General features: G+C 36.7%; 1 protein-coding gene across 3 annotated transcripts; it reads right to left on the minus strand.

Annotated features, from left to right (window-relative positions):
• Positions 1–6013: 6013 nt before the first annotated feature.
• LOC144652945 (RYamide receptor-like) lies at positions 6014–24388 on the minus strand. 3 transcript variants are annotated; one of them, XM_078512837.1, is made up of 3 exons: positions 24211–24388; positions 24008–24052; positions 6014–8812 (listed from the first exon to the last, which is right to left on the minus strand). In XM_078512837.1, exon 3 carries the CDS (start codon positions 8737–8739, stop codon positions 7453–7455), a length of 1287 nt encoding a protein of 428 aa, XP_078368963.1. In that variant the 5' UTR covers positions 8740–8812; positions 24008–24052; positions 24211–24388; the 3' UTR covers positions 6014–7452. The 3 variants fall into 3 exon arrangements, with proteins under 3 accessions (XP_078368963.1, XP_078368965.1, XP_078368964.1); XM_078512839.1 differs by lacking the exons at positions 24008–24052; positions 24211–24388 and adding an exon at positions 18977–19069; XM_078512838.1 differs by lacking the exons at positions 24008–24052; positions 24211–24388 and adding an exon at positions 9826–9922.
• Positions 24389–25366: the final 978 nt, after the last annotated feature.

Below are 25366 nucleotides of genomic sequence, written 5' to 3' on the forward strand. Positions count from 1 at the left end.
TGAAGGTTTCCTTTCTTTTACGAAATTTAGTTTCTTTCGATGGCGTTAGAGAAGCTTGTACCGACCGCCACCAGAACATTGCGACTTATTCTCGCAAAACGCGCGCTTTTTATGGCTAATAACCACTTCGCACCGAGTAAATTAGAGAAGATATTTTTAACAGTTCTGCACTCCACATATTTCATAAGTTGATGCGAAACTAGAATAATATATTTGTACTGTAATTTAATATATTCAAAATCTTGATTGGTAGATTTTAGGCCTAATTTTAAATTATAAGTTCTCTTTTTTCCCTTTCTTTTTTACTGTTATTGTCTGCGGACACTGGCTGAAAGGGTATTTTAACTTTTTTCCCCCTTTTTTTAATTTTTTTTATTAATGATTTTAAGATTTTATTCTAGATTTTTCGTACATTTCCCGCATAGGTTTACAGCAACAAAAAATAAAAGCTTTGACGGGCTGCATATTAATTGCAATAAAGTTAGGACTAAGCTATTAACGAATGATGATTGATTCTGCCATTACATCTTTTTTAAAAAAATGCAAATCTCTTTTTATTCGTGAAATAGTCCAGGTGAGGTTAATGACATGTTTTCATGATCGGGAAAATTTTAGCTTCTCTCATCTGACTGATTAAAGCTTTTTACGCGATAGCGTCATGCCTTTTTTCGCTTATATTGAATAAACACATAAACCACATTTGCGTTTTATTGCCTCGATGTTTTTATTTATTCACCTGAATTGGATGTTCGGCGCTAAAAAACAGAAAACAAAGATGATTTTGCCGATTCCAATCTTGATCTTAAACCCAAACTGCAACGAATCCTCGAATAAAGCATTTAGGGGTCTCAAATAGACCGCGAAAAATTCGTCGCATGAAAATGTAACTTTACGCGCTGCGTGTAAACTGGGGATAAAAACCACACGAGAAGTATCATTGTTTATCTTTCTGTTAGAATATCGATGTTTAATAATGAAGCTTCCTTCTGACAGGGCATCTGTTTTAGCTTTGGCATATGATAATTTGCATCGAGAGTTAACTGAAAAATAAGCAAGCGGAAACTCATCATTTTTTGATCTTATTGCGAAAGTCAGCTTGGATAACAAAAAATCTCTAAAATTATCCGATTGAAAGAAAACCTCGCTGATTAAAAATTAATGCGAGTACTCTAACTTTTGACCGTTACACGCTGTAGATTGAAAAATCAAATCGGTTCTACATGATTGCAATTGAATTGTGGAGTAAATTCGCTTCAATTTTACAGAGTTAGGTTTGTATGGCGAAGGTTTTTGTGGTGCATGGATCGATCAGTGCTTTGTGTGTTCTTGCAATTAAAAGACGATTTACATGTAATATATGCAACATTTGACTATAAAAACATGCGAATAACACTAATTTTATAAAGAGGCAATGACGGACCGTCTTCGTCAACTTATGTCTCTTTTCTATTCTATTCTAGCTAAGCCAGTTTTCAACGAACTGCTTTTTCTTTTCATTTTTTTTTCTCTATACATTAACAATATCTTCATTAGTTTTCGTTTATAGATTCTAATTTATTTTTTCGTTTTTTTAATAGTTTAAGGTATAATTGAGTTGTTTAGCATAAGTTCAGGGATGACGTGTCAACACGACCCAGTCTACCAAATTCCCAGTCCATGTTTGGCTTTCATGATTTCACCCCCTCCCCTCCCCCGCCCATGTATTTCCCGCCCAAACAGTTTCCCGCCCCCATAATTCTTCACTTAACATATCTGATCTTAGCTACACTCCAACCACGCCAGTAACTATTCATTTCATGATCGTGAAACGGATACAAATAAACCAGATAAACAATTTAACTATCAAATTCTAGTTAACCGTACCATGACGTCATGCACTGCATATAACAGATAAAAAAGCAGGAGACCGGAATAAGCTGCGATATCGAGTTACACCGCAGCTGTTTTTGGCGTCATACAGGGGGTTTGTTTAACAAAACAAAATTGACACAATGTTTTTCTTTTTTTTTGTTGTTTACTTTATTTTCGCAGTCCGTCCGATTAACTGCATTATGACACTGTCATTCGCGCTTCCCCACACTTGACGCATGTTTGACGTGATGCCAATTTGCCTTTTGAAGGTGAAACAGGATCAGGAATGAACAAACGAGTGGGCAGAGCGCTGGACACGTCTCATCTGACTTCTTGTTAACGAAAATAATGATATTCATTAATTTAACGAAATAGCTGGGGCTATATTGAGGAAATTATGGTTACAACCCATGACTTGCCATCATTAAGAGTGAATTACCAAGTTAAAACTATCGTATGATTACAGTATTTTTTTATTTGTCTCTTAAGGGGGGCATTTAACCTGAATTTGTACTCGGAAATTTTAAGAGGTTTAAAGAAGGGATTGAAGAAAGAAAAATTTGAAACACCACCAGACAGTTGACCAACACGCAAGAGCATTCCAGTCCAGGTTGTAAAGGTACGATCTGGCGTCCGTCTACCAATTTTTAACTAAAAATCTTTACTTTTAAAAACACAATTACCTTCGGGTATAATTCCCCCTTATGCTATCTGTTTGATATTTTCCTCGAGTTTATCCTACAAGGGAAAAAATTCTTTAATTCGGTTTCGATTGAATATGCCACAGAAACCTTCACAAAGCGAAAAACCTTCCATTCCCTAGTAGTTCAAAACTTGCATTGGGCTGTCATAAGCGACGACAATGAGCCTGCGTATTTCTGAACAGTGAATATGCACCATTGCATTGACATGGTTGCAGATTGCCCGTAGATTTTAAATTTCTTGCTGGATACATTCTTACATAAATTGCGTGAATTTACTTCAAGAAGTTTATATCTGTTTGTACTCCCACCCATTCGTCGGGGTTTTAAAACGTTGGAAAATCAAACTTCGGAATGCATAACTGAACATGATAAAATGCACGTACTACTTTTAAAAGTCAAGATAAAATCTAATTGCTCCAATGTTGGGGTTTTTCATTTTCCATTACCTATAAGACCTCAGTTATATTACTATGGGCTTGTACTCATATTCTCTCTCTTCTCCCTTTTTTTCTTTCTATAGTCTGTTTGTCGCTTTAGTTTCATTTACTTATGCATGCAGAGTTTTGCCTATTGCACTATGCTTTTGAGGCTGGTTTTGACTGGAAATAAGCACAAGTTTGAGCGCATAAGAAGAACAAACAAATCCATTCTCCTTATATAATTTCTTGCTAGAAAAAGGCACAAATGGACGAGTCAAAGTCAATTTATAAACGAAAACAAACTTGCTATTAACCATTACTTTATTTCGACAACTTCAGAGAAGGCCATTTCTTTTTGGTTTGAAAAATTAACCTAAATGATCATAATTTTACATTAAGTTCGGCACATAAGAAGGTACTTTATCTAGCACCTTACTTCACCCACAAAGTTCCGTCAATAATGCCGAGGAATATTGCGTCATCAAGGTGCTTGCCGACTAAGTGTACTTAGACAGTACGCAGCCAGCGAGTGGGCATAAATGTACGTTCCATTAGCTAGTGTGTGTTTCACAGCATCTTTTTAAAATTACAAAGAAAAGAAAAACAAACGATAAAATGGCGGTAAAGCGTAAGATAAGATGAGGACTTTCCGCAATTCGAAATATTTGAAAACAAATCTTTAATAGAAGAGAAATATTTCATAGTTTTAGCCAGAAGCCTGAAGAGAATGCAGAGTGAATGTTATCTTTTTAGATCATACACTTAATTATTGCTCTAATTGAGTGTAATCCACCATTAGTATAAATTTTGGTAAGTCGTGATTGAAGATAGCGCCTTTGAGTCGAAATCCGTGAATTTGTCTGTCGCTGTTATCATTGAAATAATACTGTTAAGTTCTATAAACATTTTTCTTGCGAATAGGAGCCGCTCCAGACTGTTTTAATTCCATTCGGCGGACGCATTTAAGCTCAATTAAAAGAATGTTTTTTTTTTTATGATATAACTGAATATTTAACACCACCAAGCTGTAAATAGTACGTGCGATTTGCTTACTACACTATCTTGAACATTCACACTGCACATATATATTACCGTCAAACGATCGCCAGTGGGAGATTAAAGCGTCACAACAACTCGTTTCACATGCTACTGTGATGAAGATTTTGTACTTTCGTTTCCATTTTATTTTTCTAATGTCAATTTACTACTTAGACCTTAGACCCAAAAAAGACCCCGCAAATCCGTAAAAATTAAGTCCGCCATTGCTGAAGAAGAGAGAAAATGTAAGCAGCGAATACCATGTGTGACGTCATAGCCGCACAAGCTCTATCGTGCAAGGGACGGACCATTAATTTTTAGAGGGGGGGATATGAAAAATGTTGAAAAAAATTGTTTGCAGAGCCTAGAAAGACAAAACATAGTTTGCATATCGAAAAACAAATTTTCCGGAGGAATTTTTCATACCGCTTTCCAAGAAAATAATGGTCCGTCCCTAACACGAAAGTCTTGCGAAATTCCAAGTATAAGATCATGACATGCGCCAATCGATTAGCGAATACCTTTTGTGACTTTTTGAATACCGCATGACATCACAAGGTGGTCGTCAACGTGTACTGACTGCTTTAAAAAAAAAAAAAAAATTGAAACAAAGCTGCTCATACCTAAAGGCTGGTTCTCATATAATCTCCCCGCTCGTTTGTATCGCCTCTGTCACTTCAAAACGTTTCTTGCGATCGGAGCGATATTGTGAGAACATTGACGATCGCAACGTCTGCGCGATCGGGGCGATCACGATCGCTTGGATCATCCGTGTTCTATCCTTCTAGATTCTCTTTCCCTTCTTCGCCGCAAAAACTACAATAGCTAAGAAGATAGGAGGCCACGAGTTTTGCTCTTTCATTGAAGGCTGTCATTGCGTTGCACTGTATTTAGGGCTAAAATTTTTTTTTTTTCGTAGATCTTCGCTCATACCAGGCGATCGGGACGATCAAATGAGAACCCCCTCGATTGCTTCCACTCGCTTCGATGGCCTACCATCGTCTCAGTTTGCAAACGATCGGGGTGATCAAATGAGAACCCCCTCGATTGCTTCCACTCGCTTCGATGGCCTACCATCGTCTCAGTTTGCAAACGATCGATGCGATAGAAACGATCGGGGTGATCAAATAAGAACCCCCTCGATTGCTTCCACTCGCTTCGATGGCCTACCATCGTCTCAGTTTGCAAACGATCGATGCGATAGAAACGATCGGGGTGATCAAATGAGAACCCCCTCGATTGCTTCCACTCGCTTCGATGGCCTACCATCGTCTCAGTTTGCAAACGATCGATGCGATAGAAACGATCGGGGTGATCAAATGAGAACCCCCTCGATTGCTTCCACTCGCTTCGATGGCCTACCATCGTCTCAGTTTGCAAACGATCGATGCGATAGAAACGATCGGGGTGATCAAATGAGAACCCCCTCGATTGCTTCCACTCGCTTCGATGGCCTACCATCGTCTCAGTTTGCAAACGATCGATGCGATAGAAACGATCGGGGTGATCAAATGAGAACCCCCTCGATTGCTTCCACTCGCTTCGATGGCCTACCATCGTCTCAGTTTGCAAACGATCGATGCGATAGAAACGATCGGGGTGATCAAATAAGAACCCCCTCGATTGCTTCCACTCGCTTCGATGGCCTACCATCGTCTCAGTTTGCAAACGATCGATGCGATAGAAACGATCGGGGTGATCAAATGAGAACCAGTCTTTTATAGTGTGCATTATCGAGTTATGGTGCACACAGGAAGTTTGGAGAGCACGATAGAGTCTAGTTTCTTGAGTGTTCAACAAACTTCCCTCGTGCACCATAACACGACATTGCACAGCTAAAAGCCTGAACCAGTTGTTTTATATCACAACCCGCGAATTGCTCACCCTGTCAGCGTGCACTACTGGTAATACTGAAAAGAGGCAATGTTTGGAGATATTCCTCTCATAGATCCTTTCATGATCAATCTATTTTGACAGACAGGCAATGAATAGTCTGATAAGTAATCCTATATTCAATTTATTAATTTATTATAATTTGTATGAAATGAGATTCTGATGACATACATATATGTTTATATATGCTACTTATTGGTCTCATTATTTGCAAAATTCATTAGAAATTATTTTATCTTTTCATATGAGAACAGAAATGACTAAAAGAAACGTTTTCGTACATACAACAAATGTCATCATATAGTCCTATAATAATCAAATAATCAAGTCTTTAGCCTTTCCATGTATATGTATATGCATATGTATATAAACAGATTGGATTTTATATGATTTAGGAACACCCATCTTTAGACAGTTTTTTTTTTCGAGCGAAAGACTTGGAATGCTGCGCTAAAGCGATATTGTTATCTCGCCAAAAGCGACAGGCTTTACATCTTCATTAACCGTTTAATCCGAATATCTTAGCTGAGTATAGGCCGAACAGATAGGGCAGTTTTCAATTAAGTGTTGCAAAACCAAAACCAAACCACTCTGGCCAGTCACACAGAACGCAAACAATCCAGTGAACCAATCAACACTCGAAGCGAAAGACGTAGGCGGTGCGAAGCGCGGGAAAAATATGCGGCGCGAGTCACGATTGGTTTTGGTTTTGGATAAAAGAAAGGCGCGAATTTTTTAAACTAATGACTATGTAAAATAATACAAAACCAAAGCAGATGCGCATTGCTTTCTACACTCGAGTGAAAAACCGCTCAATGTCACCGAAATGAGCCATTGGGTGCTCTTGATGTATACAATCTCCTGTACATAACAACAGAGTTCTAGACCTGATCTTGCTATACAGAAAAAAGTCCTTACTCTATTAGGACCAAAGAGGCTCATGCCAGATGAAGGCTTCAGCATTAAGTCGAAACGTCTTTAGGGAATAAAAAAAAAGAGTGAAACCTAGTTCACACTAGCGACATAACAAAATAACGCAAACACACAAAAAATACTTTCTACTGATACTGTATAGTACCATGTTATGTGTCAACTGCATAACATGACAACATACGAAAATAACTTGGCTTTTCTTTCTTCCCCATTTTGTATTGTTGTTATGTCGCTAGTGTGAGACCCCCTCCCCCCGTGTGAACCAGGTTTCAGCTCCAAATCAAACTTTTTTGTATTTGAACAGACTCGGGCGTTTCTCTGTGTTTGTCATGTAAACTCGCGCAATGATTTACTGGTATTAAAGGTGAAATGACTTTTCACCATGGCCAGTTACATATGTGCTTGTTCCAAGTCCTGATTAGAGCTCTAATAGTACACTGATTGGTTAATACACTGTTTATATCCGTATTGACTGCTCCTGTGGGTGCCTTCGATGTTTTTGAATTGTATCTGTTCCTCATGAGATACTAACATTTTCCACTGCGGAGCGAGTTCCAGAACAGATGATGGTGTTTTTTCACTGTCAGGGACGTGCTTGCTCATGCCATATTCAGCTAGCTACAGCACGCCTTCGATTTTCCTCCAACAGCTCTGCCTTCATCCTGACTTGACTGGCTGCCCGTCTGCGTTCTTGACTTCTCAATTATAGGGGGCAATGTCTGATTTGAGCGGATGTTGCGAGAATATGCTGGAATGGAGTTGGCCACTTGGCTTGCAGATTTGGCATACCTATGTGATTTTTTGGTGGTACGACGACAACAAAGAGACTTGATTATAGTTGCGTATCGGTCGTCCAAAGCACCATAACATATAGGATTCAACGCATTTGGAAACCACATAAGCAGGTAGATGTAATGATAAAATATTGTCAAATACCTCCATTGTAAGGGTGCCTGGTAGTATGCAACCACGAGGAAAAACGTCGTGTAAGGGACGTAACAGACAACAAAAACTATAACAACAACTGCCAGCATCCGCAAAAATTTCCTCTCCAGTTCGGTTCTTTTCCTGGCGGAAGTTTCGTCTATACTCATTTTCCTCGAGCTTCGCGATCGTACGCTAAAATATGAAACTGAGCCTTCGCTTGCTCGTCTCTCTTTTGGAGCTGGGCCACAACCCAGCGCTTGCGACATCTTTCGAAGTTTGTGAGCAATCACAATGTACATGATAACGATGGCAACAACAGGCAAGAAGATGTTAATGGTGTACTGGAATATGGTGTATATATTTTGGTAGTATATCTGTTCTTCATATGTCCTACCAGGGAATATCTCAGTGCAACGATATACTGTTTCATTGTTTCTCACTCCAAGGGCTTCAAGCTGACGAGCACCGAATGAAGGCAGCACGCAGAAAAATGCAGTAAGCCAAGTCAGTAAGATAACTAACGCTATTTTAGACTTCCCGAGTTTGGATCTGAACGGAAATACGACAACCACGAATCGATGGAAAGCGATGGCTACCAGCGTGTTCGTAGTAACAAGATAAAACATTGTCAAGCTGGGATTAACCAGTTTGCACATGACTGCCCCCATGGTCCATTCTCCATGGTTCCACTCCATCATAATCAGTATAGAAGGCAAGCACAACATGGTGCCAATGTCAGACACGGCCAGGTTCGTGATCAAAAAGTACGTGCACGTGCGCATGCGTTTATGACGGAAAGGAATGATACACACGGTGATGTTGCCGCATATCGCGAAGGCGAATAACACAGAGTACGTCACGTAGCGAATTATACGCGAAAATTGAGGCTCCTCCACGTAATCATATGGTGATTGTGCACCCGGGATTTGGCTTGAATTACCATCAAATGTTGAGTTTGTTTGGCTGAAATTCATTGCAGACTCTAATATTTGATCCCTTCAGTGGTTTTTCGAAGGCCGCTGTCGCTATCTTGCTTTGAACGGGAACCTGTTATAACGAGAACAAGATGTGTAAGTTATACAGATGACATAAAAAAGCTTCCTGCAAAAAGCAATTTTTCGCAAAAAGCAATGTTTGGTAAGAATTCTGGTGCATTTTTTGGTTATTTTATTACCAATAACAGTCAAACAGGTGGGATAAGTTTGAGAACTCTGTACTGTTCAGTGCAGTGCATTGCATTGCATTGCATTGCAGTGCATTGCAGTACAGAACAGTGCAGTTCAGTGCAGTGCAGTGCGTCAGTTTCTTGAATACAATAAGATTGTTTTACAATTGATCGCAAGTAAAGGGCATAGCTTTACATGTAACAGCTGAGTGTAGTATACATGCAATAATACATGTACTTCATGTATCAGTACATGTAGAATGCACGTATTTTATAGAAAAAACTTTTGGAACTTTGGTCGATGTAATCCGGCATTGATATTCATTTCCTCAATTGTCCTTATCTTCATTGCTAACTTTGTACTGATATCCGTAAAGTGAAACCACATGAATGACACGATTAACTAGTCTCTTATTAGCCTTTCGTCAAAACGGAATTCTATAATGTTTTGATGAGATCTTAAGGACCACGTGATCGGAAATAAGCACTTTCATGTGTTAAAACGGTCTTGCATTCATTGAATCTTGTATGGCAGTAATTTATCATATACTCAAGTGGAATATCCGTTTAAGTAAAAGGATCAGTGGCACGTATTTTCTGAATTTGTCTGATATGATACTGCACTAAAGCTTTTATAGCATTTAGAGTATCCGTAACCAGCTCAGGGTTGAAAGAACTAATATTAACACTATTAAAGTTCGCCTGTATGCATGGATATTTCTAAAAATCTATTGTATGTTCAACATTTATAGACAGTTTCAGCACTTCTTTTAAAGTAAAGTAAACTCCACGAACATTAGCAAACATTTTTCAATTCCATTAAGTCTCAACCGTAATTGTCATTCGCTCATATGAATAGCTGTAACGGTAACATGGCGCCAGGCTTTTGACTCACCGTGTAGGTTTACTTGTAGGTTTCCGTCTTTACAAGAAAATTCTCTCCACTGAACAGCAGGGAGCCTATTGAAGACTGATCCAATTTCTTTTCAAATGTAATCTAATTTGAACAAGATAAATGGCTTTTTAAGAAGCAAACGGACGCGGTAATCCGTTTTGAAAAGTACTCCATTTCAGTAGACATGCACTTCTGCGCAAAGTCGCACCAAAATATTCTAATAAAAGAATTTGCATGAATGACTAAGAGAGTTCTATGACGTCGTCTTAATAAATTGCTTGTCAGTTTCATTTTAGCTTTTAATAGAATGATTGATCGATTTCAATACGCCTACAGACTTCAAGGTAACAAGGTCAGGCAGCTAATTTTAACAGCGTCACTAGTTATGCCCAGATGTAAATATTGAGCAGTAGTTAGCTAGGTTTTATTTGAGGAAATGCATAATAAATCACTCTTCCTCTCTCATCCTCAGGGCTAATTTTTACTGATTGCGTCATTTTTAGTCTGAATGTAGTAAGTGTGTGATTTTGGACCGTGAACTGCTGGGCTCTGCTGTCAAGTCAATTAACGTTAATCCGGTATAAAACAAGCAAACCGATGTTTTAGTTTCTCTACATTGCTTTGTGGAGTTTGAGATTAGTCAGAAAGCTGAATGACAAAAATAAACAGTAAACTGGGCCGAAAGGTTACAAACAAGAACTAGCCTAGACGTGTTTGGACAAACGAGCCCTGAACTATGAAAGCATTGTAAATTAGTTTTGTTTTTGTCTTGGCTCTTTCGGAGCCAGGTGTGGTGGGCTCCTGCTTTTGTTGTTGTTGATTTATTTTATTTACATTCGGTGATGATCAGTTGATGACAAGTTCAGAACATTTTATATTAATTTTATTTTCGTTTGAAATAGAGTATTGACCCCGCCTTTCATTTATTGGTGCACACAGGAAAAAGAGCAGCTGCCAGCTACGAGCTAAACGAGTTGTAAGGCCGATCAAGATATAAATCAGGTAAACAAGACCGTTCTTACGATGTTAGTGGGCTTAGGGTATGATCCTAGAGATTAGGTTAGTCAACCTGATTAAATTTTCAATTAAATCCATGATACTGGCTATATTAATCATAGTATAGCATTTCGAATTTTAATCTAATTTGATCTTGAAAAATCGAATTTGATGAACACCGATCAGTATAGCCTTGGTTACGAATACTATGCCCCCCCCCCCCCCCAAAAAAAAAAAAAGAAAGAAAATAAAATATGTGACAAATACAAACACTATTAAAAGTAAATACAAAACAAAGGAGACAAGGTATAAAATATTTATAATAATAAAAAATCGTAATTATAATAATTATCACATTATCAGTATTATAACTACAACTCAACAAGCCAGCCATATCCGAGTATTATTTCTTTCGCTATTTTTAAAATTTTGATCAATTGCTTTAAGTTCTTCAACGACAACTGATGAATATTATGCTTCAGACGTGTATTTTTTAAGCATATTATTGGTATTTCTTAACGAATACTAAGTAAATCGATTTTTTTTCTCAGTTCAAAAATAACAGTTGGTTTAGTGGACACCATATTGTACAAGGTGTTTCTAACTTATTTAAAAGGAAGTCCCTGAATATAATCAAGTGTCGAGGAAAGTAAACCAAACCAAAAAAATATAAGAACAAAAAGCTTTCATGCTCGAAAGCTAAAATATATGGGTTTTCTATTTTTAAACATAATGTTATTACAATGAATTTTAAATTAGTTAATTTAAATTTTCACAAACCGATAGCAGTGCACTTTTAGTTGAAAGTCTTAACACAGAAGACAAGAACCTTTTGGACGATCAATATACACAGATTGAGTAATGTAGACTGATTGCGTTTTAATCAGATGTGGAACTCATTTCGTTCTCATCATTATATTAAAAGACACGGGCTATTAACAGATATTGTCCGTTATCTTTCAATCTGGGACGCCTCTAGCGTTTTTTCTCTCGCCTGTTTAACACTTCAACTAAAATTGTATTTTAAACGTTCTCTTGGCTCGCCTCGAATAGATAACTCACAAGTTACATTTAATACTGTACTTATTTGTTGAAGCAATTGCCATGTAATACTTGTAGTTATTGCACAGATATAGGTGACGTATCGTCGGCGAGTCGCATCTAATTAACTGACTAGAAACTTCGGCAAACCCTGAGGCATGAAATAGCATGCATTTTAAGTTCATTGCATGCAGGGAAACCTAATGTTTTATGCGCGAGTTTGAGCACTTCAATTTGTATCGGATATCAGAATATCTCAACACCAAGTCGTGAAAATGGGGTCAGTAACATTACATATCCACCAGCAGTCAATACAAGATGAGTGATTCATTCCGTGAATGCCGCGCACAATCATTTGATTTCATTTCATTTATTTTAAGACGGAACGGTCTTTGTTTAAAGTAGCAGTCACGACTCATTTATTGCGGCCTTGTTATCTATTCCAAAACGAAAATATCTTAAGTTAAGTGTCTATTGTTGTCCGCGAGATATTTTTGAAATTTGGATAGCGTTGTAAAAATTTCCCTTGATGTACACTTATTTACCAGGTAAATTATAATTTAGCATAGTAATAACGATTAACTCTGCAAGAGGAATAATTGGAAATAAATTAAAAATATGTCTGAATCAGAGATAGGAAAGTAAAAAATTAATCCACTTTGTTTATCGAGGGAAACACATGACAGTCAAAACTAACGAACTAGTGGCCCTATATCTAAAATTAAAATGGTCCATAATATAATTTATAAAGTTAAAAAAATAGTTTTAAATATGTTACAATTAAGAATATATAAAAATAGCTCAATATTGGTTAAAAATGGCTAAAACAATTAAGAATTTGTATTAAAATCTAGGTAAAAAAAAGCAATATGAAAGTAATAAGATAGACTATCTTTACGAGTAAAAGTGTTTTCGAGCGTATCTTGGAATGTTTCAGGGAGAAAATATAGAACATAGGATTATAGAAAGTAAATTACAGTAAATTTCATGAGGCAAAAATTCTCAAAACAAGAGAACTTTGTCCGGTATATTACAAATGCTGTACTCATTGGAAAGGTTCAAGAATGAGTCTCTGAGAGATTTAAGTTGAGACACAAGTAATACTGTAGCAAAATCAATAATGATCCTTGAAGCATTAATGAGCTTAGGCAGAAAGAATGTTAGGATTATCTCTTTTGAAAAAAAAAACTTACTTACTTACTTTCTATGTTAGCTCGAGCTCAGTCAACTTTCTTACAATCATGCAAATTTCGGATCAAAAAGGTTACTTTGACAAAAGAAAAGAGAAAAAAGTTCCGACTCGGTCGCACAATCAAATATACAGTTTCAGCTCCATGAACTCAATGGTTTTGTTCTATACGTCACTTTAAGTTAAAATTAAATTGTCACTGAATCCTAGCTTGGAAATATACCGTGCACTTAATCATTATTCAATTTATCAACCTGGGATTGCACGTCCGGCGCCAGCAAAGCTTTCTTTCTACTTGCAATTGCACCCCATTAAGACTAACTGAATTTATGGAAGAACCCCTCCTAAATGGCTTTGTTTTTACTCTTTAAATCACACTGCGATGTAACTGCGACAGGTTTTAACGCCAACATCCGTTTACAAGGCATTATCCAGCGAAAAAGGGAATCAACAAAATTATTCCGGTAGGATATATACTAATCTTAAAAGAAAGCTCAAACGTTTTTTAGAACTAAAATCTAATCACTCAAAAAGAGTTTACAGATGCGGAGTTGTTGTTTACTACAAGACCTGTTATTTTTCGTAGCCTTCGGCATGATCGAGGTCTAGGTCACTTGCAAACGAGATCTCAGCATTTCAAAAGTAAGTAATCAAATCTTACTGCTTACCTGTAGAAAAACACTGTATCTGCACAGCAATCAAAGTCGCCCACATAACAAACGAAAACTTCAGCGTGTCTCTAATCTATCCGCTTTGAACATGAAAAACCTAATCGATCAGCTTATTGTATGACACGGGAGTAAATAAGTGAATATTGCGTACGCCGAAAACGACCTCCCGCAGTGCCAGGCATGCCGATAAAAAATGGTATGCATTTCCTAACTGCCGCGCTGGTCGACAATAGGAAATAATATCAAACAGACTTCATTGTACTTATAGAAACTTAAACAAATGGTTCAGCTCTCACAGGGTAATAACATTTGTTATTTAATGTTTTCATGCTGTTTTCGATAACTTTTTTCCTGTTCGGCTGACCAGCTTTATGAATAGCACCGTAACCTGTTATAGAATAAATATGTATAAGTAGCCTTTGTTCTTTTTGACAATCTTTATACCCTGACATAAAAAGAAACCTAAGTCTATTGAGAAGATAACAAAGCGTTTTTTAATGTAATAAGATTTAGTTGGATAATTTATTGAGATATGAAGAGGTATGGTGTTATGTTAAGGAATAGTGGCTTTCACTCTGTCGGCGGGTTCTTAAAACTTAAGCTATGTGGTGCAATAATCCAATTGTACTTGATAAGTGCCTCTTAAGTACTGTAAAAACTTTAAATATAATAACCGGCAAACCACGTGCAATGTTCTGTTTGAGTTGTAATGAAAATGATAATGAATGCCTTGCCGTGAAAGCTTGCGTAAATAACTTACAGCCATTGTGCTCCTGAAAAGAATTGACAGTACCTTATTGACCCCTCTTGGCGTTAATCTGTGCTAATTCACCTCAATTCGCTTATTTATGATCCTTCATTTCGTACACAAAGACTTTGAACACTGTGCTACTTTGCGAAGGCGGACAAAAGCCGTTTCGGTCATCCATCATCTTTTCTCGTTTTATTAATCTCTTGACAGCTTTCGTTCAACATAAAGGTAAATATTTCACGAGACTAACGCCGAAACCTGCTATTATTGTTCGTTTTTTCTATTATGTCAAAAGAAAATGAATTTTTTAATGACTTTTAATAGCCGTGTAATCCACTAAATATACCAAAACAAAATGTAATTACCTGGTAATGCCTATATCATTATCTAGCAGTCAGGATACTCCTTAAAATTGCAATATAAACCGGCCAATAAAAGATGCTCGTAAACAAAAAAGATAATCTTCTGTAATTATTGTGTCTTCCAACAGCAAGGCTTCTATTCTAAGATTCAAACGCTCATTTGAATTTTTGTACTTTTATAATTGTTACTAGACGATATCAATTATAGGATGAGCGTAAAGGAGTTTAATCTAAAACTCAAGTTCCTTGTAGCGCTCACTTTTTTTACAATATCGAGCTGACATCTCATAAATGGTAATTGTACTTTGTTACTTGCCGTTTAAATTCTTGGTTTAATCTAATTTTCAATTTATTTCTCGTTGTTAACTTTTTACATTTCTTAAGATAAAATATAGAAAGCCAAAAATGAGGACTCAAACTGAAAAAGGCCATGGCCGTAATAGAACAAGTGCTTATGTTAGTCTTAAAATTGTCAACAATGATCCTTGTTTAAACTCTGTAGCTTAATTTTATATACATGAATCAACAATTTGGATATACATTTTTTTTTAATTTAGCTTAAAAATGATCAGATATATTATTTTTTTAATGATTATGTGAAGATTATTAAAAATTATCACTGCGTCAGTCACTGAATTTCAACCAATCAGAGCATGAAGTAGACACACGCAATCGGAAAAGCGCGGGGAAAGTGGCGCACTTCAATAGGCCTTATGCGTGATAAGTCTGATAACGTCATATGCTCAAAATTCACCACCAAGCCTGGTTTACGCGAATTAGTTTTCACGTGGGTATTCTTTTCATCTTTGCTGCTTTGGGAATTCGTTCCTGATAAAATTTACATGTTTGCACTTCGAAAGCGAGGCTTGGTGGTGAAGCTAGCCAGTCTGACGTAAACATGCATAAGGGCTATTGATGATGTTCTTGAGAAAATACTTTGCATTTAGCATGTGTGCTCTTTTTTTGCATAACGAAAAGCAGGATAAGTAATGGAAAAGATACCAAACAATGCACTATTTTTAACACCTCCCTGGAGGTGTCTATCCCGTTATTAACTTGATTCTTTTAGCTCTTCCGCAGAATGACAACTTTAACAAAGCAATTGCTTTAACAAGACAAACCGCTGTTTACTCTTTGTTCTGCATTAGAACTACTCCGCGGGGTAGCAATGACCCCCTGGGATTGGTTTCCGTACCCGGCTATGATGTTCATGACATTTGCATCCGAGCTTTGAATTGAAATTTTTGCTATAAAACTGTTTAAAATATAAGTACCTGTAGATGGACTCTACCTAAACAACACTTTGCTCATGCAAAGGACTTCACGCCTAGTGTAATTTAAAACTTCATAAGTCACGTGACGCCACGTATATGTTACTTTGCTGGTGAGAACGCTTCTAGGTGACTTCAAGTATCTTTCTTCACATGTCAGTTCACAGGTCGCCATTATCAAAATCACAGGTCGCCATTATTTGGTATAGTTCTGAGTTCATTCCTGAGCTTGCTGACAGTTTTCATTTTCTAGGAAAAGTCGAGCACTTACGGAAAACTTGTCATTGGCATACAACTGAATATCCTTTGAATACCAAACTATAACTTTAAACTTTAACGCAAAAATTTATGTCTTTTGCTTAAATCCTTGGCCCATTAGAGCATGCGTGGTTTAACCAAGATGGAGATTAATGTAACACCTCCTCGATTTCATCGAGATTGAAGTTCTTAGGAGCAAGTTATTTGGTTTTCAGAATAATTTCTGAAATATCGAATTATAAATAACAGAGATGGGACTCGTTGTTCGTGCTAAAGGATTAATGTGTTTAATTAATGACGAATGCAACTACGAAGACCTCGATGTAGGAACCTGACACGTGGGAACTTTTTGGCGGGAAACTAACGCGCACAAATGTTGGCCGCTGATCTTGATTGACCCAAAACCAATAGCTCTTCAGAAGTTTGAAACATGTCTTTTTTAAAAGTACGTTAAAACGTAGTTTTAGCAGCGTGATAGCCTAGATTGCATACTAGGCTTCACCAAATCAAACGTTATTTGTGATGGCTGAATTTGTAAGTAACGTGGGTTTTGTACGTACAGTAGAACCCCGGTAACTCGAACTCGGATAACTCGAACAACCCCGCTAACTCGAACTAACTTCCATTTCCCTTAGATGACTTCATTTTTCAGTCATTTTTACTCGGTTAACTCGAACTCGGATAACTCGAAAACCCCGCTAACTCGAACTAAATTTCGTTTCCCTTGATCAAAATTTGGGTCAAATTTACCCCGATAACTCGAATTTCGGTTCTTGCAACTCACCACGGCTCTCTATTGATTAAAGCAACGAACAGATCAAGTATTTTGGCAGCCATTTTCCACTCATCATAAGAATGTATGGTCGTGTTAGAGTTTCTGACAAGATAAGTTCAATATGGACTGTACTGTATACTAAAGTGCTGAAAATCACTAAACTATCAATTGTTAACTTGGCAAATTGAATATTCAATCGACTCCGATAACTCGAAACCCCGCTAACTCGAACTGTTTTTCGTTTCCCTTCAGAGTTCGAGTTACCGGGGTTCTACTGTACTAACATAAAACGAAGAAAACGAACTTTTGCACGTGATTAATCATTATACATTAATTCCTTATGTGTTTTTCACGTCCAAATTTACGAATGTTTTAGAACACAAAAATTATAATAACTTCCCTTTTCATATCGTTACCAAAACAAATTCGCTTGTGATAAGCCTCTTTGATTGAACGTGATTAAGCCACTTTGTCCTTGGCGAGAATAAGGACATTTACAAGGATTGTTATAATGTAAAGTTTTACCTTCAGAGTGATTCAGCAAAAGAAGTGAATTGGAAATTATAAGCTACTGTAATAACATAACTGATATCAGTGTAATTTAAATGGCAAGAAGGTCACATTTGTTTGCTCTGGAAAAAGCATTCTAGCTAGCTTATCATTACTTTAAATGGAGCTCTTTACTTTAATGAATTCCTTATTTTTTCCTCTCTGTGCTATTTCAGGAAACACTTGAAGCGAAAATCCATATGGTAAAATTATTTTGAATAGAGCACATATGCGGTAGTCTTATCGTACGTCCCAGGCAGCAATAAAATTGTTCCATTTTATAAAGTAAATTACCAACGAGGAATCCGTTGGGAATTGCGCACGTACGTCAGTGAAGGTTGTTTAAGGTCACTACGCTGTATCTCCGTACGAATATAATATTTCAGTCTTGAACTTTGCGTACAGATATCTGTTTTGGAGAATGATCGAGCACTTGCAAGAATTCATTCAGAATAAAATTGCTACGCAAAGAATCAGTTACCCGGAAAGGACATTCAAGTTTGCAACGTATGTTTGTAACCCTGTTTACAACACATTTGTCTTTTGTTAACTTTCCCAGAGTAATAGCCTTTTTATTTTGTGCATAATAAATGTTAAATTTGTGATTTTTTAAGATATTAAGGCTACAATTAGTTTAATAAGATTTTTTTTTATCAAAATAATCTCAGCTGTAATACTTATAGCTAACTTGTATGACATTTGCGGTTAGCAGGCAGTGACAAATGTGACATATTACAAGTGCATAATTTTGATATAAGCCCTGATTTAATGTGCCGTTTGATTGGTTAAGAGCAGTGTATATTTAGTAGCCATGTACAAGCATCGAATTGTTCGGTCAAGTTGCAGCTTTAATATAAAGTGAAATATGATTTTAATTTCAGGTTTTCTTGACCGAATTAAAAACAAACTGACCTTCAGTTTCAACCAATTTACGAAACTTGTCGAACCTCATCCGAGGACAGAGAACTGGGCTACAAGAATTAAAATCAAGTCTGTTTATCTCAAGAGTTTTATTGATCTCGAAGATAAGAGCACTTGCGCCGTAACATTTTGGAGATTTGTTGAAAATTTAATTTATATTATCCGATCTTTGCATAATCATTCTTCTCCCAACTTCTTTCAGTACTTTATACGAACTTTACAGAACAATCAAAAAATGTCTTGCCATTTTACTCCCTCATGTTCTCAAATCCTTTATGCCCCTGGCATTTCACGACATGGCGAAGTCATCTATATCTACTTTTAACCAAACTCTTAAGAGAAAAAATAACAAAACAATGACACTTACAAAGCCTGGCACTTCGGAGACTTTCCTTCTGTCATACGAGCTGTAGCAATAGCAGCTAGCACCAACAACGAACTAAAGACACCGCATGTTTGGCTTGCGTATTTATAATTAAAGAGTACGCTGAAAGGAAATATGTAAGATACATTTCCATTCCACCGCGCTGATTGAAATTAAATTAACAAACACCATTCTTTTTAAATCTGAAACATGTTTTTCGGATCGACATTCCCTTCCTGTTCGGATTTGTAACATAAAAGATATACTATAATGAAAATAACACAGCAACTCCAAGAACGCGCGCTATCTTTGACTTCAAGAAATATACCGGACGCTTTCACGTTCATATTTATTTTGTCAACAAGAACAAATTGGGTTAAAAATACTTCTCTCTTTATCCACTGAGATAGGAAGTATGTTCTTTGTATCAATAAGTGGGCAAAAGGACCGTCAATCAGTCGCGTGCATGTTCAGCTAAGAAAACTAATACATCACTCAAGAGGTATTAGAGGTCAAATCTAGAAAGTTTGGTCGCTTTGATAAAAATCTACTCATCAATGACTGGGGAATTGCGAACTGTTATTTTGAGTCCCACACTATGCCTTTTGTTGCTGTTGATATCAATTTTTCAGTAACAATTTGTATCATTAAAGCTTTCATCATTTTAGTTATGTTAATTTAGGTCTCCTTTGAGGACACAACGTTCAATCAGTAGTAACAGCTCAATTAGAAAACTAAGTAGAATATATAGACGAGTCACGTTTCGGTTATTTTTATTTCACCGTTGACTAATGCAATACCATCTGCACTTTTTTTTATCCACGCGGAATTAATTCTCCATATTTACCTTGACCCATTAATCTGAAAACACGTAGAAAAAGACGTAAAGAAAATTGATATTTCCATTGTATCAGAAAGTTCTCGGCTTTGTACATTAAGGCCCGGTTCAGACGCCGTTCTTTTCATGAGCCGAACTCAATTCGAATTTGGACCGACCCAAATTGACAAAAGTACGCCTCTTGATTCAGACGCCGTACTTTTTGGCCGTTCCGAGGCCGTTCCTAATACAGTTCCGATAAAAATAAATACATTATAATAAAATACATTATAGTAATTTATGAATTAGGATCGGCACATGAAAAGTACGACGTCTGAATCAAAGCCGTTCCAAAGGCGTTCCAAGCCAAGCCAGGCGGGAAGAACGGGTGAGCCGTTCCAAATTGAAATAGCCGTTCTAATTTGATTCAGACGCCGATCTTTTCATGTACTTAATTCAAGGAATTAAGTTCGGCTCATAAAAAGATCGGCGTCTGAACCGGGCCTAACCGTTCATACTCACGCGATGGGCGCGGTTTTATACAGCGTTCTCTCATTTCTTATTAGTGAAGTTAGAAAAACGATAGAGACGAGGACATGGCGTGATATTCCCATGCACAACTCAGTCAACCAGCTAATTAACTCTTAGGCCATAAAAATGCACGTGTGATAGATAAAACACAGATACAGTATTTAACTTGATGCTAATTGTTGTATCACCCATAAATGTAATAAAAACCATAAATGTAATACCAACCATAAATGTAATACAAATTGACCATAAATGTAATACCGGAACCATAAATGTAATAACTTTTAACCACAAATGTAATAAATCCACTAACCATAAATGTAATGAAATTTTGCCCATAAATGTAACAAACTGACCAACCATAAATGTAATAAACTGGCTACGACTTCCAAGTAAGGGGCCACAAACTTGTCATTCTCTTTGTGCACTTCTTACTTCAGGACACGGGACTCGTTCATCAAGTTAGTATTTTAAGGGTCCACTGACGGATTTCTCGCGCGTTGCTAAGGTGCTAAAAGAGCGCGCGCTGCATTGCGTGTACGGGTTACTCACGCTATCTGTACGCGCCAGATGTGCAAAAAAATTTCCTTTCGAGCACTTCTTCAAACTCGCTAAATAAGATGAAACAATAAGAACTACCGAAAAACTTCCTGACTAATAGTTGACTTCACATCTGAGAATCAGTCAGATTAAATTGAACCAGGAAAAGCAGTTTTTTTTTACACATGCAAATAATCTCAAAAGCGTGCGCGTACAACTAGCGTGCGCTCTGTTCTCTTGTCAGATGAATTACGCATGCGTTAACAAAATGATTTCCGGTTTGCAGAAAAAATCTAAATACTTGGCGGTCTTTAATTTGATTCACTTTTTTTCGACGTTATATTTTTCCGACCTGGGTCGGGAACATAACTAAGTATTTATTTGCTTAAATCATTTTTAATAAAAATTTTATGGACAAATCAATATTTTAAATCTCTCTAAAAAAATTATTTTCCATAATGAAATGAAACCCATACTTACCGAAATACAAAAACAAATAAAGATCATGACACCATAAATGATTTTCTGATAACATGCAAAACATCAAAAATTTTAGACTTTTTCTTTATTGGTCACGTGATCATGGGCGTGGACCGATGACGTCATATTTACGTTATGGACTGAGTAAAAGATTCAGCCATAACTAAACAAGAAAAATTGCTAAAACTATATAACCGTGAATGTCCCTAGCAACGGGTCCAAATATATACGTCAGTGGGCCCTTAACCCAGAGACCAAAACCCAAGAAGCTATAATTATGGTCTGCGAACATTTAGAAAGTACCCAAAGTATGATTAAAAAGTCTATATACCAGAGCGTTTGAAGTACTGGGGGTTTATGACATTCCACCCATTTGAAGGAGCTTGCAGTTCTCTTTGAGTCAAGACGAATTCAGTCAAACATCACATTACAAGGAATACGCCTGTTTTATTTTTTTATATTTTCCCATATATATCCTCCCGGATTTGCAAAATTGTGCTCTCCGCTTCCGCGCGTGCATGCGTCCGCGCCGACGTTATTCGGTCTTCAAGTCAATGTTACGCAAGGTGGTAGGGTGGGGGAAGGGGGAGGGGTTGGATGTTCCCTATTGGAGCCAGAATAATCAACAGAGATAGGAGCCTCGGGCTAGAACTGCTAAACAAAATAATGTTGACCTTTTTGGAGCCGTTTTTGTTTCTTTCTGGATAAAACTTACTGTAACCGTGAATTTTGTAGTGTTAAAATACCTAACAATTAACTGTTTCATGTTACAGAGCCAAAAAATTAAGTGGTTATCGGGGTACCCTCATTCAGACCTTTGAATAACTTTGGCATGAACGCACGGAAACGCGAAGGCACATAAACATTCAAACCGGAGAGTACAATTTCGCAATTCTGAGTAGATATATATACCGCAATATAGTAGAGTCCTCGTTTAGGATTGCACACGAAGAAATGGTATTTTTGTTGCTTTGAGGGGTCACAAAGAGCTTGAGCCAGGCCTTTAGGGATATAATCGAACAGTCAATTTCTCGAAAAGTTTGTGGCCCCTTACTTGGAAGTCGTACGGTCAGTTTATTACATATATGGTTAAGCCTTATTACATTGATGGTTGTTCAGTTTATTACATTTATGGGCAAATTTCATTACATTTATGGTTAGTGGATTTATTACATTTGTGGTTAAAAGTTATTACATTTATGGTTAGTATTACATTTATGGTCAATTTGTATTACATTTATGGTTGGTATTACATTAATGGTTTTTATTACATTTATGGGTGATACAATTGTTTCATTGGGTTCATAATTTTATATCTGATGCGAAACGTTTTTCCTTTTAAACTTATTCCGAGACACCCATTCGACTAACACAGCTTCTGCCTAAGAGAAATAAGCTGTTGCGATATATTATAAGCAATAATAATAATAATAATAATAATAATAATAATAATAATAATAATAATAATAATAATAATAATAATAATAATAATAATAATAATATTGGGGCTAAAACAGGACCAACAATCTCCTCTACCCCCACCCTTCCCGTACTCCTGCCTCCTCAACACCCAACAAGGCCATTTCTTATTAAGGATTTTTTGCTTTGCACGAGCCTTCTGGAAAGCGTATACACATTTTTGAGGTTAGTAAGGTTAATCTATAAATATCTCTCAGAGTTGTTATCCTTGAAATTGTTGCAATAACAAAGCGTACCCGACAAGAGTCTTTTCCGACGATCACAGTGATTGAAGAAGCACATCACCTCTTCATGCAGTTCCTGCCAGTGCTGTGACATCTGTTGTCACATTTTATTGTTTTGGCATAAAAGACCATAAAGATCGAGATAAGAAGGCATATTGACGATATCGGATGTTAAATCACACGAAATAAGCCCATTATAGCGTCTATGAGTCGTTTGAGTTCAGTCTTGAAGATTGACCTCTCAAGTAATCGGCATTCGTCACAGGGTTTGATTCTTATCTTTTGACGCCTTGAAAACTCGGAGAGAATATCCGAGATAAGCAGCAATAACTTAAAGGCCATTTCTTGGGCGCCTTTGTCTGGTTACCGGTTAACCTTCTAGCCACTATCGGCAACTCCGAGACGAGAAATACCTCAAGAAAAATATGAGTCTTGATTATTTCAGCTGACAAATTTGAAACAAATTCTTCTCAAAACATTTAATTTAAATGAAATCCTGTGAACTAGCGTTTTGCTAAATCTATATTAAAACTTTAAAACTAATATAACAAGCTGCTGAAGTCATTTTCTACATACTTGCATGGATTAAACAATTAACGATCATAATGTTAAGACAACTTCATTCCAATCCGACACTGATCAAGCCCGCAAGAGATTTTACTTTAAGAGGTACACAAATCACAACAATTGAGCGCAAATTCTGTTTGTTTAAGAAGTTCTTGCTAATTGGCTTAACCGGGATCGGTAGAGATTTGTCGGGTTGATTTTCTTTTGAACGTGAGCAACCGAGCACTTCAGTACGAAGCACCTGCTAGAATGCGAAGAAAAAGACAAACATACACAATCTCACAAGACGTCCGCTGTATTTATGAAAGACAGAAAAGCTGCCATCACACGTATTTAGAGACTCACAACCGAAATTCTGGATTCCAAGTTAAAATATAGAGTGATACATGTACTTACGTTTGCAGGGAATTTGTCTTGAGTCTAACGTTTCCATGCGAATCCCTGAAGCAAGAATGGAATTTGAAATCACTAAATCTTCCCTTGTTTATGTATTACGACGTTTGCCAATAATGCTATTAACCGTAATAAGAATAAGAAAAACATTCCAAGGTTTTGTTACAAGGTGTATATGCAGCAATTCATGAACACGGTCGACCCACCTACACCTAAAAATTTCTTCCTTCCTGCTTTAACAACGTGGGATAATATTTAAATATTTTTCTCATATCAAGTTAATCCAAGTGGTTCTAAACAATTGAAGTCAAGTTCTGCCTATTTGGACTGGGGAGTTTTAACATATTCGCGAAGAGTAAAGAATGCAATTTGAAACGTCTACATGGGGACATCTTTCTTGCCACAATTGACCCCTTCTCACAGTGTCGAAAGACAGTAAAAGGCAGCTACCATTTTCGAAATTGGGCCTCGAATTATCATATAGGCAAACTGTATTAAGGTATTAAAGCAATGCAGATGAGTTGACCCACGACTGTTTTAATGGCAATAAACGTAGGATATTAATTGCAAATCTCATTTGGGCTGCAAAAGCCAATTTATCCAGCCACTGTATTTCGGAGTGTTATTATACAGGAGATCACGAGTGCTACTTCAATAAATAACTTGAAATACTCAGTATGAAACCGCAAAACAGATAAGGAAGGTCATTTATTGAAGACTCCATTTATGCAAAGACAAGACTACGTGCTGCTGGTTAAAACCAGGCGTCTTTTTATCAACAGCTCCTCTGTTCTTACTCTAACAGTAAAAAAGCGGGAAAGATGTAAATTTAGTTGTCACTAGTATGGGAATGATAAAAATTCAGAGTCTCAGAGAAAAGTTGAACCCAGTACCTGCCGCACCGGTATATATGAAAAAAAATCCTAAAATATGACTGTAATAAAAAATACTCATATACAAAAAAATAACTAATAAAAGTTAAAAATTAATTTATTAAACGACGATGTGACGTTATCTAACTAATTATTCAGTGTAGGTATTGTTTAAGTAATCCAATTTAATTATTCTTAATTGTATCACCAATCAAATTGAGGCATTGTAAAATGAAAACTGTATTTTTAAAGGTCGGACACGGAAAAAACATAAAAAGGCCGGAAAATATATTTATAAGTACGTGATCTGCATTAAATCTCGTGCTAATCTAGGTAAATAGGAAATACCAATCGTTTAAAAAAATTAATTTGTTTATTGTTGGCATAACTTACATTGCACTAAATACTTGCCAACATCAAGGAAAGGCTAAAAGGCATGTTTGGAGTGCTAAAGTGGTTGTTTAATTTTTACATGTTAGTTTTCAGAAAC

Source organism: Oculina patagonica, chromosome 5 (assembly GCF_052425735.1).
Source record: "Oculina patagonica isolate OP01 chromosome 5, crgOcupat, whole genome shotgun sequence".
Lineage (NCBI taxonomy): Eukaryota > Metazoa > Cnidaria > Anthozoa > Scleractinia > Oculinidae > Oculina > Oculina patagonica.